General features: G+C 42.1%; 1 protein-coding gene across 1 annotated transcript in view; it reads left to right on the top strand.

Moving 5' to 3' along the window:
- LOC115566855 (nectin-2) overlaps positions 1 to 15,534 on the top strand; it is an 85,081-nt gene extending 69,547 nt beyond the window's left edge. Inside the window, exons 7-10 of the mRNA XM_030392885.1 lie at positions 11,065 to 11,200; positions 11,339 to 11,396; positions 11,634 to 11,720; positions 13,790 to 15,534. Coding sequence (XP_030248745.1) covers positions 11,065 to 11,200; positions 11,339 to 11,396; positions 11,634 to 11,720; positions 13,790 to 13,996 — 488 coding nt within the window. The 3' untranslated portion in view covers positions 13,997 to 15,534. The remainder of the gene's footprint in view (positions 1 to 11,064; positions 11,201 to 11,338; positions 11,397 to 11,633; positions 11,721 to 13,789) is intronic.
- Positions 15,535 to 16,406: the final 872 nt, after the last annotated feature.

Below are 16,406 nucleotides of genomic sequence, written 5' to 3' on the forward strand. Positions count from 1 at the left end.
CCCCACCCCACACATCTTCAGCGTCTGCGTCTCCACCCTGCAGCTTGAATCTTCTATTCTCTCAGTTCTCTATGTTCTCTCCTATATGTTCTGCACTCTCTCCCCTCCTTTGCCAATCTCTGTCTCTTCCTCCGCGCGGCGTTTCCTTTCTGGCAGTCTGTGTGAGGAACTTGGTAGGAGGGCGACATGATGAGCGCTCACATGTGAGTCGGTGAGAGTTGAGAGAAATGAACGCACTGACTCGCCGCACTTTAGAGAAAGAGGGAGGCAAGGAGCAGTAGCCAAGTCTTAGACGTTTTACTTTTTTTTTTTTTCCTCCCCTTCTCATTATATCTAACATTGCTGCACAGCAGGCAGCTGAATAGATTGCGATACATGGAGGCTATTACAGTGTCGCATCCTGACTGTAGGGGCTAAATCTAAGAGGCTAGCTTGGAGTTGGAGGGTTGTATGTGTGGCTGAGTGGTGGGTAATGAGGTGAGAGTCCCTTCTAGCCAGAGGTTAGCAGTAGTTAGGAGGGCAGGTAAACATACCAGCTGCTCCCCGACTGCCTGGCCTCAAGGCCACGGTGACACTGGTAGAGGAGGAGGGGAGAGTGGTGTGGGGGGTTGGGGTGAGGAGAGCGGAGAAAAAGCAGGGCAAGAAGATGGATGTGGAGCCTGAAGGCATCGTGAGGTAAAGGAGAAAGCTGGATATTCTCAGATTGCAACGTTTACTGTGAATTACAGTGTTTACACAGGTGTGTACGTTACCTACCAAAGGCATTTTCCACTACATCTGGATAATCTAATGTGATCTCAGAGATTACTGTAATAACCTGATTACTTTCAGGTTTAAACATGTGTTCTTGTGTGCCACACTCAGAAAAAGTAGGACACCTGCTGCCATTGGAGGAGCCTTTGAAATTTTCACTTTAACATTTGCAGTAAGAGTTTGACATTTTGAGGAATGCGTTTACTCGCTTTCTCGCAGAGACTTGGATGTGAAGATCAAACAGATTTCAAGTGTGTGTGCACTATGGAGCTATAGAACCAGGCTGTGACTGTCCTTGCTTGTCATAGAGAAGCAGGGGAAACAGGCTCCCTCCAAATGTGAAGGATCCGTCTTTTTACATTTCTGTTTTTGCAAAGTTTCAATAACTGACATTCTACCTGTTGATAAGTGATCATTAGCGGGGAAGATAGATTTTTATTTTGTTTCATTAGCTTCAGATAGAGCCAGGGTACCCTTTTCTAACTGCTTTCAGTCATTATGTTAAACTGAGCTAAACTAATTTCCAGGCCATAATTAACATACAGTATATATATAAAAGTTGTATTGATCTTTTCTTTCATCAAGAAAGCACGTATGATCATTGTGAAAATGTCTCTTTAACTAAGAAGTCCTTAGGTTTTGTTTTGTTTCATGACTGAGGAAAAAATATATTTACATGACTTATTAACTTTAATTGGAATCGTGTTATTAGATTAGATTAGATTATGAGAGAGATTTTGAATCATGATTCCGAGTTATTTACAATCTTTGATACATTGTGAAATCTTTTCAACTTCTCAGCCCCCTTAATAGTAACTGACTCTCCCACCTTTAACGTCTTCATACTTCAATCCTTCTTCATACAAGTCAAAGCCAACAATGCAGTTTAACTCCCCGCCATTAAAGACGCAATGTGCCTCTCAAAGAGATATATAAATATATATATATATATATATATGACTTCATCCCTTTCCCACTTGACTAACAATAGATACAGTTCTTAACTTTTATGTGTTGAAGCCTATGTTTAAGATTGGTTTAACTTCATTATATGTGACACTTTAACAAGTCTTCATATTCCTTCAGCTGCTTCTCTATACAGATTCAGGTCAGCAGTACACTTTAGCTCCCAGCTTAGTAAACTATATTCTGCATCCTCTGACCTCACCCAGCTTTTACAACTCGTCATACTCTTCCAGCCACTTCTTCATACAAATCAAACCCCAGCTATGCAGTTTAGCCCCCAGCCAATAATGAAGTGATGTAATAAATTTTGCCCTCATCCCTTTCCCAGTTTTTCAACTATTAATAAAGAATTTTACTTTTACCTGCTTATTTATTCTTTAAGCCAGAAACTCCATTAAAATATGGTTTGAGATCAGTTTAACTTCCTGCTCGTAATAATTGTCTCTTTCCCACTTTTACAACTATTTCAGCTGCTTCTCCATAGGAATTCAAACCAGCTTTACAGTTTAGCTTCCAGCCTACAATATATTTTGCATCCTTCACCCGCACCCCACTTTTTCCACTTTTCATACTCTACTTCCCGCAGCATTCACACCACACCACACACCACAGTTTCTTCAGAAACTGTCTTCTCCATTTGTTCTACAAAACTTTGCGGTAAAAATTAATGATCTCAAGTCAGTTATGATTAAAAATTAACTGAATTAGTTATTGATGTTTTTTCAATACCATATGTATAAAGAGTATGTCTGATGTAATACATAACAGTTTAACTCAGTTCATTTTTTTAAAGCAACAGTTTCACTTAATGGGAAGAACAGCACTATGTGTGTCAGTCATATTTAGAATGACAGATATGTTTTACTGCTATGCATTACAAACAAACAAATAACGGATTGTACCATTTAATTGTATCCCTAGAGGTACTTTTCTATGTACTAGATTATGATAATCAGTACATATTTGCATTAATGGATAATTTGTCTTATCATTACAATGTCTCTGAATTATCATTATTATCATGTTAAATGTACAACATGTAGCATTTTAATTTCACCACTTTAATTTTGTGACAGTGGTGTAATGTGTCATACTGGTTAATATGTTAATAATAAAAAGTGCTAAAATAGTTTTAGCCATTTAATGTGCTGCAATGGATGTGGTAAGAACCTGACCTGTGCTTTTTGAGCACTCTTTACTCTCCTGTTAAGTGTCTGCGTGCTGTTTCTGGCTCTACCTGTTACCTCCCACCCTTCTATCTGTGTACGTATGTGTGTGTAAGAGAGAGGGAGAGAGAGAGAGAAAGAGAGGCAGAGGGAGAAACAGAGTGCCGCTTGTAGTACAACAGATCATTCATGTCCTGAGTGGACAGCTACATTTGGCTAATGCAGCCCCGCTTTCTCCGCTGGCTGCAGCCGACCACCTCGGTGCCAGTGTAAAGTGGACTGTAAATATTGACAGGGAGACAGCAAGAGGCGAACAGCGACCTTGTCAGAGAGAAAAAAGGAAAGAGAGGGAGGATGGGAGGGGTGGAGGATGATGGAGGCATGGAAAGAGAGAGGGCGAGTGAGAGAGAGAGAGGGAGAAAGGGGGTAGAGATGGAGAGAGAGTTCCTGCCTTCTCCCAAGGCAACTGAGTGTGCTTTGATGCACTGTGGCAGGGAACACACTGTCTCCCCAGAGAGGGAGAGGGAGAGCAGCGACACACCCACACACACACACACACACACACACACACACACACACACACACACACACACACACACACACACACACACACAGCATGCAGAGTTTTCACATTACCACAACACAGCTTTTTAAAATGTCAAAACGCACCCGCGCACACACCCACATTCATACATACACACACACACCCACCCACTTGCCATACATTCGCATGCACACTCACAGCATGAGCACGCTGACACGGTGTCAGTGACATGATTTTAATCCTCAGCCAGTTGAAATGCACCGGAATCACAGTAGATTAGAAATGACCAGCATCACTGAAAAGCCTGGCAACATCTTACACACACACACACACACACACACACACACACACACACACACACACACACACACACAGTTCGGTCAGTGTTTCCTTCTGTCAGATGAGAAGAGTCTCTGCTAACTTGAGCCGATCAGCTGGTCGTCTTGTCCGGACAGACACAATCAATTTGATCTGATTTGTTTTGCGCTGAAATGAATTGTAATGGCCTCATGAGTGCAGTGAATAGTAAATGACAGTGATGGCGATTGTAATTGGGGTAGTGGGTGAAGCAGGTCTTCAGCTGCCATAAAATTAATGTCAGGGGTAGCTGCAGCACTCAACACTGAAGCACGTGCATTGATCTTGAATAATTTAAGTGTGTGCGCGTAGGTGTAGATGTGCGCGTGTGTAGGCTCGGGCCCGTATGTACCCTGTCGGTGTAGCCACGAGCTTCACTTTGTTCTATTTTTGCTACCTTTTGTTTCTCCTCTTTTTCTGCCTCCTTTAGCTCCCTCCCTCCCGTCTTCTTCTCACCCCGCTCTGTGCGGTTATCTACACGGTTGATTATTGAGATACTGTTTTACCAGAGCGTTAGGCAGGTGTACGCACAGCCCTGCCTGAGCGAATGTGTCAATGGATGGATAGGGTGCGTGTTTTTTACCAGGTTAACCTCAGAATTTAAAGGCTAGGATTTCTCTTTCTCTTAGTGAGCAATGAGATTACATGTACTGTTCTTTATCTTAATCTCTTTCAGAGGCCATCAATTCATTCAGCCCTAATCTCATCTCCAGGCACTCTGCTGTGACTCTGGTAGCCTTGTGTTTTTTTTTCTATGCCCGGGTGGTACTGTAGCCTGTGTCTCAGCTGAGTTCAAAAGGCTCGGGATTCAGCTGAAACCGGTTTGTCGGTCTCGTTACATCCAAACTTTGCATTAAGGGCAAACCTCCCAAGTTCCCACTGACATCTTCTTAAACAAAAAAGAAAAACATGCCAGTATTAAAAGGGAATACGAAATCAAAAAACATGTTTGCTCCTTCACCGCCGTTAATGGTGGTAGGGTGATCAAACACTTTGGATTTATATAATGAAGTAGACATTTCTATCCTTACTGAAAAGCATTCCGGAGAGTGACTGTAAAGATGTATGGGTAGATAAAAAGGGGGAAGATGACAAGCAGCGAAATTCACAAGAGGGATGGTCTCACAACGTCACCGCCACATGGCCGAGGCTATGCCCCACTGAGCCAGCAGGAAGCCTCAGGCTTTGGATATTTTGGTCAACTGTCCCTTTTAAAAAGTCAAGCTAACCCATTAGGATTGAATTTGATCATGAGCTACAGTAGGATTGTTTTTTTTCTAGTGACCAGTGGCCCGCTAATCTCTTAAGCCAAGAACAACCACATGTATATCTCGACCTTTTCTCCAGTGGATCTGCAGCACTCCGTAAGAGATGAAAATTTCTGATTTTCAGGTCGGTTAGCCGGCAGTCTGTGTCGTTGAAACTTGCGTAGGTGTGTGAGTGTTCATGCCGTGTGTGTGTGTGTGTCTACAGATTTGTGGAAGAGGTCAGGAAGGGTAATAAAAACAGGCTTATCTCTACTCGTTAGGCACAGGAGATAAGAGATGCAGAGGGAGACGCTGCAGATTTGTGCTGTCGTATTACCGGGCCAAACAAGCGAATACCAAATTACACTGGCGATGGAGCGGGAATGACAGGAAAGAGGGATGGAGTGAAGGAGGGATGGATGGATGGAAGGAGAGCAGAGGAGGAGGCAGAGATAAATGCAGCAAAAACCCCGGCCTGTGCGGGGAAGCTGAGGATAGGCCAGCATGTTAACCTTAATCCCTCCATGGAGAGGCGTAAACACACAGGAAGAGAGAACAGGGGATTGAGTGGAAAAGAGAGGGATGTGAGATCTTTGTCTTCCCGCTCTCTCCTTCATCCCTTCAGCCTGTGATCAGCCAGTTGCAGGCAGCGGCCGGGAAATCCCTCTGAACCCATCTGAAGCCAGCCTCTTAATCACACCCTTCATCTCAATTGGCACTTCCTGCTGCCTCACCCCCTCTCCCCCATGTTTGATTCCTCTCCTTTCACCTCCTCTCTTCTCACTGTCACTCTCCCGAACTCCTCTGTTTGGACCCCGCCGCTTCGACTTGAGTCATCTCTCACCGAATCCTCTTTCACTGAGTACTCTCTCCTCATTTGAGCTTTTCCCGTCAGTGACTCATGCGCACCAAGTTTTCTAAGGAGTTATGATCCGTCTCCTGAATTTTTCTCCCCGTTTTCAAGTATTTTCAGGCAGGAATGAAGAGAATATAAAGGTAAATCTGGGAAAAAAGAAAAGTCTCACCATCGGCTGCAGAGCTGCGGTCGGTATCCAGCCCTGCATCCTAAAACTCCAGAGATTCTGGTGGTATTTTCAACTTTGCTGAAGTGGGCCTGCGGTAATTTCAGACAGTTTCAGCCAACCATCCAGCCACATCTCCACTCCAACCCTCCCCCCCTCATCCCGCGCCCCGTGGGAGAGTGGTGGTCTATGGTTGACTGACTGGCCAGGCAGGCGCGGGTGAGCAATGGAGGGCTCACATATAGGAAGGGATAGATGTGTATCGGACTGGACGGTCCCCTGCATTGATCCGCTGACAAGAATGGAGCCGACCTTTAACTGAGTTTGAACTGTGGACCATCTTCTCATTCACAGTGAATTTAAAACACACACACTGGAGATACAGAGCTGCTTCCAGCCTCAGAAACATATTGAATTATTTTGTTTATGCGCTCGTTTTCTGTGTCTATGTTTATGTTTGAATATGTATGCGTCTTGGTTGTATGCGTGTGAAAGGCAGCAGGGCAAAGGGCACGCTGCAGACCAGTGTGTTTGTGTAAATACGTCAGACTGAGTGATGAGGTTACAGCAGAGGATGCCAGCTGCTCCTTAATGCAATGATGTATGTGTGGCTACAAGACTGCATATTTCACGTTTTGTATGGCTGTATGGTCTTGAGGTGCTCTGTGTGTGGGTCGGCGCATGTCTGGTTGTGTGTCCTTGGCGAAGAGCTGCAGGGATTTTAACCAGGCTCGGCAGACGTACAGTACACGTACACGCTCCCTCTCTCTCTGTCTGGGATATTTCATTAGTGCAAGACATCACTGGTGTCCAGGGCCAACACAGGGGGCACGCTCTCGAGTCAAGCCATTCACACATGATCACTGCACCTCAATCCTTAAAATTGGCCTTTTTTTTTTTTTTTTTTCTTTCCTGCAGCAGCTCTGTCTTCTCTTAGAGGTTATCTGAGAGGAAGGAGCAGCTTTCGACCTGAAACCTGCTGAGTGAAAATGAGTTTGGTTGGATAATGACACCCGCGAGATAAGGCAAAGCCAAAAGGGTGGGGGGGCTCTAGTTTAAAAAAGATCCCGGGAGCCAAAATGGAGGAGGGCGGTGTGATGATAAACAGACACGGCACTGGAATGAGGAAGCAGTAACACAAAAACACTCGAAAGACAAGCCAGGTACGGGTTCAGAATGAATTTGCCCTGTAGCCGTTCAGCAGTTTGTTGTTAAAGAGACACAGCACCACCATGTGGCAGATGGTCAACACTACAAAGGTTTGAATTTATGCCAGTAAATGTATTGTGCCTGATGCCAAATTTCAGCTGCAACAGTTGGAAATGTAATAGAGCCTGAATGCCTGCTAATATTTCACATCCAGTCCGTCTCAATTGCTTCAGCTTTTGTGCAGACAACCAGTCCTTTTTTTTTCTTCTTGTGTTTTTCTGTGCAAATCATCCCTCCGCCCTATTAAATTACTTAACACTCCATCTGCAGAACCATCATCAACTTTGAAAATGCCACAGTAAAATGTCCTCCACCCTCTTTCATGACAGTCTTTATAAAAAATCCAACTAATTATTTAGCATTCTTCATTTTAAAGTTCACATTTCCTGTTCTTTTATAACCCAGAGTCTGGCGTTTTATGGATGAGCTGAAACAAAAGTATGTTTTACAAGCTCCCGCTCAGACACTTTTAAGAGTCAGACTGCTGAATGAATAATTAGTTTTCATTTCCTGCAGCCTGGCCTGAATTTCCTCCACAGCATAATCACTGCTTGTCCTCATCTCTTTATTACACAACTGTTTGAAACCCCCAATAGCCTTCTTGTAGTAAATTTAGCGTTATGTGATATTGACCAAAACAAAATCCTATTACTCATCATAACAATTTGATATTTTGGCAGTTACTTTTTATCATCAGAACAGACAGAGTTCAGGGAATTCTCATTTCCTTTAATGTAACCATTAACGAAAGATAGATGTTGGGTTTTATCAAGGTAATCAATATTCTTGCGAATGTCTTCATCTTTTGTTACAGTACAAATAATATCCCTGTGGAGTATTCTTAAATAAATGCAGTTCTGCAGTGGAGCAAACAAAACATTATAATTCATACTGTATTGTCTATTGTACATCATATGTGATTCAAACCAAACTCTTATTTGAACTGATTTTTGCTCATTGACCAGTTTAAACAACGTATATCTTACTAACAAAGTATTTTTTTAAATACTGGGAAGGTACAGGAATTATACTTTGTCACTCCAGTCACTCCTGTGATGTCACCCAATGGCTAAGTTGCATCGTGGGTAATGTCGGCTGCAGGTTTTGAAAAGGAAGGGGAACAAAAAAGGGATATTTCTGGCAATGCTGTATTGATTTTGATAATTTGTTTCAAAACTTTCCATAATGAGGAGTGCGATGCCAGACTAGTGAACTGCTTTTCAAAACCTGGTGCCTACATTACCCACAATGCAACTGAGGGATATCACTGGAGGCCCTTCCGTTTCCTCTGGAGCCACAAAAAGCATTATACTTACTTATATATAAGTAATATATTGAGGAGTATACTCCCCAAGACCTGTTATCACATTTAGAAGTGTAAAATTTGTGCTTGATTTCAATCTTTAGAATAAAACACATATTTCTCTCCATGTGTGAGTGCCATGGCATGTTTGTTTCGTTTTAGAATCAGAAAACTACTTTAGATGCACTGACGGCTGCACTTTTTTGGTTTTGGCCCCCAGGTATGAGCATTTCAAGTTTTAACAATGGAAAACTGTTTTGCCCCCTACAGATCGAGTCCAAACAACATAATTAACTCAGTTCAGCCCATCAAAAGTTGATTTCTCTATTTATTCTATTCAGGGAACCCCGTTGCTTCATTGTTGAATAGTTGAACAGCTTGGTGATTGTTGTTGTGACTGAGCGGATTAAGGTGCTTTTCAAATTGAAGGTTCAGAACCATTTTGATATTTTTATTAATTTCACGTCTTTCATTTTGTCATTCCCGTGTTTTTACCTTCAAATGTCTTCAATCAAGTACAACAAAAAATCCCAAATTATAATAACATGACTCAGAAGTAATGTTTATAAAGCCCATTGTGTAGGTGGAGCGCAGAAAGCCATTACTGAGCACAATAAAAAAAAAAAAAGCATAAAAGAAAAAGGAAAACCAAAGCTGGTGTTCACAGAAGAACTTGTAGGGTCAGCGGCAGAGGACGTTGTGCTGGGCTGTAATAATGGGGAAAGAGATGATCATTAGGACACTTTGTAAGTGCGAAAAGAATGATTTTTTTATTTTTTTTTTTAGGAGATATTCAAAGTAGTCTATTGTTGGAGGAGAATTGTAATTAGAGGGCTAACAACATTCAATCATGACCCTTCCAATTACTAGGACCAGAGTTTGTTCTCATCAAATGAGCTTCAGATCCTCTCTGCCCTTTACCGCCCCCTCATTAGCATAATCCCCACGGAATACGAGGGGATAATGAGCCAGGTTGCACCTTCAGTAAACACACAGTGTGTGTGTGTGTGCGTGCATGCGTGCGCTGTGTGTGTGCGTGTGCCAGTGGATGTTCGGTGTGGTCATGGTTCATTAGTGGAACCTTTGCGTGATTCCTCTGGTTCGCCTTAATCATCCATGTGACTCAACGCTCTAATCAAGACCCTTTCTGTACTTCACCAGCACAGTGTTGCACTTGCGCACACACACACACACACACACACGCTTATATACACATCCTCATTACTTTTTACCAAGACCACCTTTAGTCGCGGGTCTGACAGTGTACTAACTAACTACAACTTTATCATATTACCTCCGCTCTTACACTGTATGACTTCTAATATTGTTAAATCAGTGGTTCTCAGCATGGGTGGCAGGGCTCTGAGCGGGAGTCACGATATAAATTAAGGAGTGTAAGACGATTAACAAAATAAAAAATTGAAAATAGTTCTGCTTCAAGAAAAAAAAACTTTCTCAGACTTTTCTTCAATTCGAGTGTCGGGGTTAATTCTTAATCTCGGGAGCACATATTGCTTTTGGCCGCGTCCCGCAGCCTCGTCTCCTTGTTCTTCTTTAAACAGGTAATTCAAGAAGATTGATACCAGCGTCATATCAGTTTATTGGTTCTGAGCCTTTGCCAGGCAACTAGCTGAGACTCCAGGAGGTTGCTGATCCAAGCCAAGAAGAAGTCTGGCACACAACCATCTTTAAATACAGATTGTTCCTATCTCACTTTGTTCTTGTCCGAATAAATGATAATTAGTGAGCTTTAGAGGTGCCAGCAGATGGATGTGTGGACTTTGCAAGTTATCAAAAATATCAATACTTGGATGATTTTAATGTTGTTTAGCTCTCTAGTCTGCACGCGGTGGCTCTCCCCAGGTGCAGCAGTCTGACGCCATGAATGCGACAACAGTGTGCCGCACGTTTTCTTCTTCTTCTGGGCTTATTGACAAAATGCAAACCATTTTTAAAAGAGCATATTGCCACCTGCTATATCAATGTGCACAGATGCTTTTCTTTTGAAAGCAATAAGGCTTCATATTATCAGATCAAGCGAAAAAAATCTTTCCCTGGCTGTTTGTGGTCTTTATAAGCCATTTAATGCTAAGCTAAGCTAGCATGCTGCTGGCTGTAGCTTCATATTTACCAGACAGACATAAGAGTGGTGTCAGTCTTCTCTTCCATCGCTTACCAGAAAGCAAATGAAATGAAACTATTCCTTTTAATTGCTGCTTTTCATCTAATGGTAATCTATCATCTAATGAATAGTAATGGATGGTTTTATCTCCTCAGTTAAGTGTACCGGTTTGAATCTCAAGTGATGACAATCTCTGAGTAGGCATGAATTTATTGTGAGGTTTTATAAGGCAGACGGTTGTGAGCCATTCTCTTTAATCATATTTAAAAAGTAATGCTCTGTTATGAATTGGACTTTCGTAGTGCCCTCCAGACAGGTCCTCCTCTGATTCTGTCTCACGGTATTTTCTCTCTTCTCTTCGTCTTATTTATGCAGGTACTCGTCTTCCAGAGAAGGGTGCTACCACAGGCAGCATCATAGGAGCCATCATCGGAGTCATCATACTGTTGGCCATCATCGGAACAGCCATAGCGATGTACCGCAAACACCGCAACAACAAACTGAACGGAGAGTGAGTATTTTTATGTCTGGGTGTTTGTTCTGTGTGTTATTTTTCTAAATTGATCCATTAGATGAAATGCCAGTCTGCATGGCTCATGTTTCTGTGACTCACTGGACAGCTCTGTGTGTGTGTGTGTTTGCGTTGTAGCGGCCCACCCAAGTACAAGCCCCCTCCTCCCAAGAAGACCAACAGCTCTGCTAACAGGGTGAGTCACCATCGACACAAATGCTTGTCAGGACAGTCAGGACAGCAGTATTATTAACCAGACAGTTGTGTCATGTTGTTCTACACATAGCAACGCTAACAGATTATATCTGCTGAAATGTGCTGACGTGTGTGTGTGTGTGTGTGTGTGTGTGTGTGTGTGTGTGTGTGTGTGTGTGTGTGTGTGTGTGTGTGTGTGTGTGTGTGTGTGTGTGTGTGTGTGTGTCCGTGTCCTCAGGAGATGAACATAAGTCATGCCCCTGTGGTCGAGACCAGACCGCTACAGGACCAATACTACAATACCCAGAGTGCCGAGCCGGTCACGGTAAGGGAATATGTTAGTTAAAAAAACAGAGGGGAGATACAGTCAGATTGTTGTAACTCAAACGTACATTACTCATGTTTGTTTCATGTTGTGAATCAGTGTGAGCTTCTATCAAAATTAAAACGAGTCCAACTCTTCTTCAGTACACGATTTTTTAATCTAGAAAAACAGTTTTGCTATCTTTCTTTCACTAGGGTGGTGTCTGTTTCCTGTTTTCTTTATGAGAGAGCATGACCTCAGTCCGTTATTACATGTTGTGCAACCACATGGAGGACTTTTTGTTCTGCAGTGAGAGAGAAGGCCTCACATTAAAATGTAATCCAAAACTTGCAGTTCTGTTTTAAGCCTTTTTTTAAGGGAACCTTTTGGTTAAGTGCTGAAAGGGGTGCTGATTAATATTTTAACTGTCATCAATTTGTGAATTCATGGATAGGTTAAGACGTTTGTGTTTTATTTATTCAGTTTCCCATTACAGTTTCCATCCTCCTAGAATGAAATGAGGAAGGCTGTGGATGAGCCGCGGTCTCATTGTTTCTCAGAAGTGTGAATGGTCATTTAGTTAGCGCAGTGTCTGTGGGCAGTGAGTCAGAGTCTGGAGAGTAAAACTCTGGTTAATGGTGTGTGTCACTGCACAACTGCAGTAAGAAATCTACCAATTAACTTGAAGCTTGAGGACACAATAACAGTGGTTTATATCTTAGGTTTAGTCAGAATCCATCCAGGGGCATTGATTGTGATTAGGTCTTTGCTTCTTTTTTTCTTCTTTTTTTCATTATTAAACTCATCAAGCTATGGGGAGATTTGTTTCGTATAAATACTTGATTTTGTTCAAGCCAAAACATCTGAAGCACAGTAGATCTAATCAGTTCTGGAACGTATCACACACTAGTTGTCAGTGCTGTAGGCCATGTGTAATGCTTATTCCTGTATTTAAGCATTTCAAGTTTAATTGCTCGTGTATAGTCTCTATTTTAATTATTTAATTATTTTAATACACATTTAATTATGTAATATTTTGGAAGATGCACTATGAAGCTTCTTTAGCCACAGTTCTCGTAACTCTCACCCTGCCCTAAATCAAAATGCAAGCCTGTTTTGCTCCGTCATTTACAAACTCAAATGTAATCATGTGCATTCATAGTTTTTAAGTTTTTAAACAAGATCTCTGTCTCTGTTCATGGGCCCCAAAAACGTGGCACAGTGCAGCTTTGAATTTCTCAGTTTCTCTGGACTTTTCCACCAGAATCCAGGGGAATTTTTTATGCTGTAACCCAGGAATTTCCCCCCTCGTGAAATTCAGTGATCCCCTCAGTAGGACACAGAAGTTTATATTGGGTAGATTAGATTATAAGTTTCTGAGTCTTTCCCTTGTATTCAACTGTTGCTTCTCCTCCACTACACCTTAAAGGCAAATATTGTGCTTTGGACTCTTGCTGCATTTGTCTGACTGCTTTAGTAAGTTGTTACTTACAAGATAAAATATATATATCTACCTCTGAATTTGAGATTGAGCATTTTAAGGTAAATAATCAATTTAAAACTCGGAATAGTTCTAAAATGCATTGACTAGAGATGCATCGTTTACAGCCCCGCCACAAACATGTGATTACAGAAAATGATGCGTTGCTGTAGATTAAACCACCCAGCCGAGCATAAAGCAGTTAAATGCAGCATGAACGTTAATGCACCAGTAACATTAATCCAAAAACATCATATATTATATAATGGTAGTGGCAGGGATCATTAGCAGGAAGTATTTTTTTCTGATAATACTTTAAAAAGCAGGACTTCTACTTGTGGTGTAGTATTTTCACTGTACTTACTCATTATTTATTATTATATACTAAGTAACGGATCTTAATTCTCCACCACTGGATTAAACTCCACCTTCAAATATGGAGAGAAAACTGCTGTATCATGCTCTAGCCTTTCAGAAACTGATGAATGACATTTTGTCTGCAAGAATTTGTTGTGCACCAGAGGCTGTTGAGACAGGATCTAGTGAACCTGGGGATAGATATTTCATCAAACATAAAGGATGATGTTTACTGTTGTCTTGTTGCTGCCAGGACCTGGATGCCTACCATGATGATGAGGCTAATGTTGATGACGACAGGGACCACTATTACTCTGCTGCCCCCTCTGGCTGGGATGATCCAGGCAACAACGAGGTCCCGCCTCCCTACATGCGCACAGACAGCGACCCCCAGGACTATCATCCGGGCCCCAATGTCAACCGCGGGGATAGCTTCGTGTCGCCCGCCATGTTCGTGTGAGCAGATGCCGAGAAGACGTGTGTGTGCGTTCGTGTGTAAATATGTGTGCATGACCGAGTGAGTGAATATTTCGGCAGAGAAACAATTTGGAGGCTCTGTGACGGAAAAGTGTGAAGACTTGTGAATGTGAACATTTTGTGCTTAGCTATGAGTTTTCAGTTCTGTGCCGCAGAAACAGAGCTCTGTTGCGCCGTCTTGTCTGAGAAATCTATCTGTGATCAAGTTACAAGTAGCATGTGCTATGAAATCATCAGGTTCGGGTGTGTGTGTTGCTCTTTTTGTTTTTAGAATGTGGCTATTTTTAAACCCTGATTAACTTGAGCCAGCAAGATACAATATGTTGCTAGTATACTGTATGCACAGCTGCAGTACACAGTTACAGGAATATAATGACATTACAATCCTTAAATTATAGAGGAAATCAAAGACCGGATTGTTCCTGAATACACTGATGAATGTGACATCATAGTCAGGATCACTGTTGCATTTCAGGAGCATGGAGCTGATGTTTTGTCTTAACACTGAACTGCCTTGCATTATCAAATGTGGGGCTGTCACACGCACATTATAGTTACAGACATGTCTTGGTGGCTTGGTTAACAAAAGCACAATCTGGGGGTATTACATGTTGCCTCTGTCTAGTCGTATCTGTCTGCTGTTGTCGGTTTCCAAAAGCCAGCTGGCGCAAAGTCGGTGTAAAACAGGCGCCCTGTGGAGAAGCTATTAGTTGCAGTTCATCGTGCAGCGCCGAGACGAAACTCACAGACCATGAAGACATCAGGGGGTAAACCACAGCCATGGGGCTTAACTGCTGGAGCAATATTACAGACGCGTGGATATGTGTGTTTCATATCTGAATTGTTTTTCTTATGTCTTCGGCCTTTGCCGACCTTGTGAAAATTTAGTGACAATTAGCTCAACTCAGGTGGAAGGGAACACAATTGAAGATCTGCTAAATAATCAAACATAATTGGCCTGTATATTTCTAGCTGTAATAATGTATTCTATTGTTTACTTACTTACCTGCATCCATCTTTAAAGCCATACTTAGAAGATTCTCAGTTCCTTTAAAACAAGTGCTGCATTTTCAGGGGGATGTCTGTTACTTTACGACACTGAAAACTTTTGTGCCTGTTTTTATTTTTTATATCATTCACTTTGTCTACCAGCATGTTCAGATGGATTAGGATAAATCTGGATTATGTCCATGGAATCTGTTGCAACTCATCTCTCTAGTGGAGGATTAAGTAGTTTTTTTTTTTATGAATTTCAAACAGGGGGTGAAATGGAGCCTGATGCGTCCGTCCATTATCAGGGACAAGGGTTAAACAAACCAAACCCAAATGTGTCTCTATGTGTGTTTAGTGCCAACCAGTTTGTTTTATCAAATAGCCTTTTCAAGAGAAATGATTTTGTTTTTCCCTTTAATTGAATGATGTAAGTTTTAATCTATTTTACTCATCAAGAATTGTATTTTTAAAATCATGTTGGCATTTGTTGATTCAATAAAGAGTTAAATTATGGTCCTGATCAAATCAGCCGACTTGAGTGATTCGTTTCTTTATTCTTTGCAGCTGCAGACATTTTTCACTCTGGTTGTAATTCCACCGTTTCACCATGTGGCGGCAGTGTGGACTGAAAGTATGGACAGGTTTAGCCCAGTAGATTTACAGCTGTCACAAGCACATGCTAACATTTAAAAAAAGGAAACGCAGAATATTTGGTGCCTTATACAGTTCTGAGTTAATAATATTCATCTGTAAGTACTCAGAGATGTTAGAAGCATACAATTGCATCATCAGACTGCAGCTGCAGTACCTCCATTTGTCCATGCGAGGGCTCTAGATTTTAAGGGCTGGAGCTGCAAGATGCTTTAACACACCTGATACAGTGGCAGGCGCTGGTTCTCTGCTTCCTCTCCTCCTGTCTGACTCATCTCTTTCTATCTTGAGCTGCATTTCCTCCAATCCCGTACGCACAGTCCCATGAAAAACCCTACTGGCACAAGAAGTGGTCCATTTTTAGATCGGCATGATTCATTTCTCTAGCACGGAGACTGCACCAAAGAAGCCAAAAAGGATGTGCTATGTCTTTTTAAATGCAGAATGCGAGGATTACATACATCACCTTCCTGCACCACTGACTCACACGTTTAAACCACTTGTGTCTCTCAGCTTATCCATATTAATTTGTAGGGAGTGCAGCAGTGTCCTGAACGAGCCGGGCCCAGTGCAGATTAGCTTCTGGTGCTGCAGTTGAAGGTGAGGCCTGACCAGCAGCTCACCATGACTCTGCAGTCTGTTCTCTGCCTGTATTCTGATCACACAGGTACATGGGCACTCTGAGAAGGAGTGGAAAGTGTAATGGGTTTATTGCTGACATGATACAATTTGCAGCGTGAAGGCCATTG

This window comes from Sparus aurata, chromosome 17 (genome assembly GCF_900880675.1).
Source record: "Sparus aurata chromosome 17, fSpaAur1.1, whole genome shotgun sequence".
NCBI lineage: Eukaryota > Metazoa > Chordata > Actinopteri > Spariformes > Sparidae > Sparus > Sparus aurata.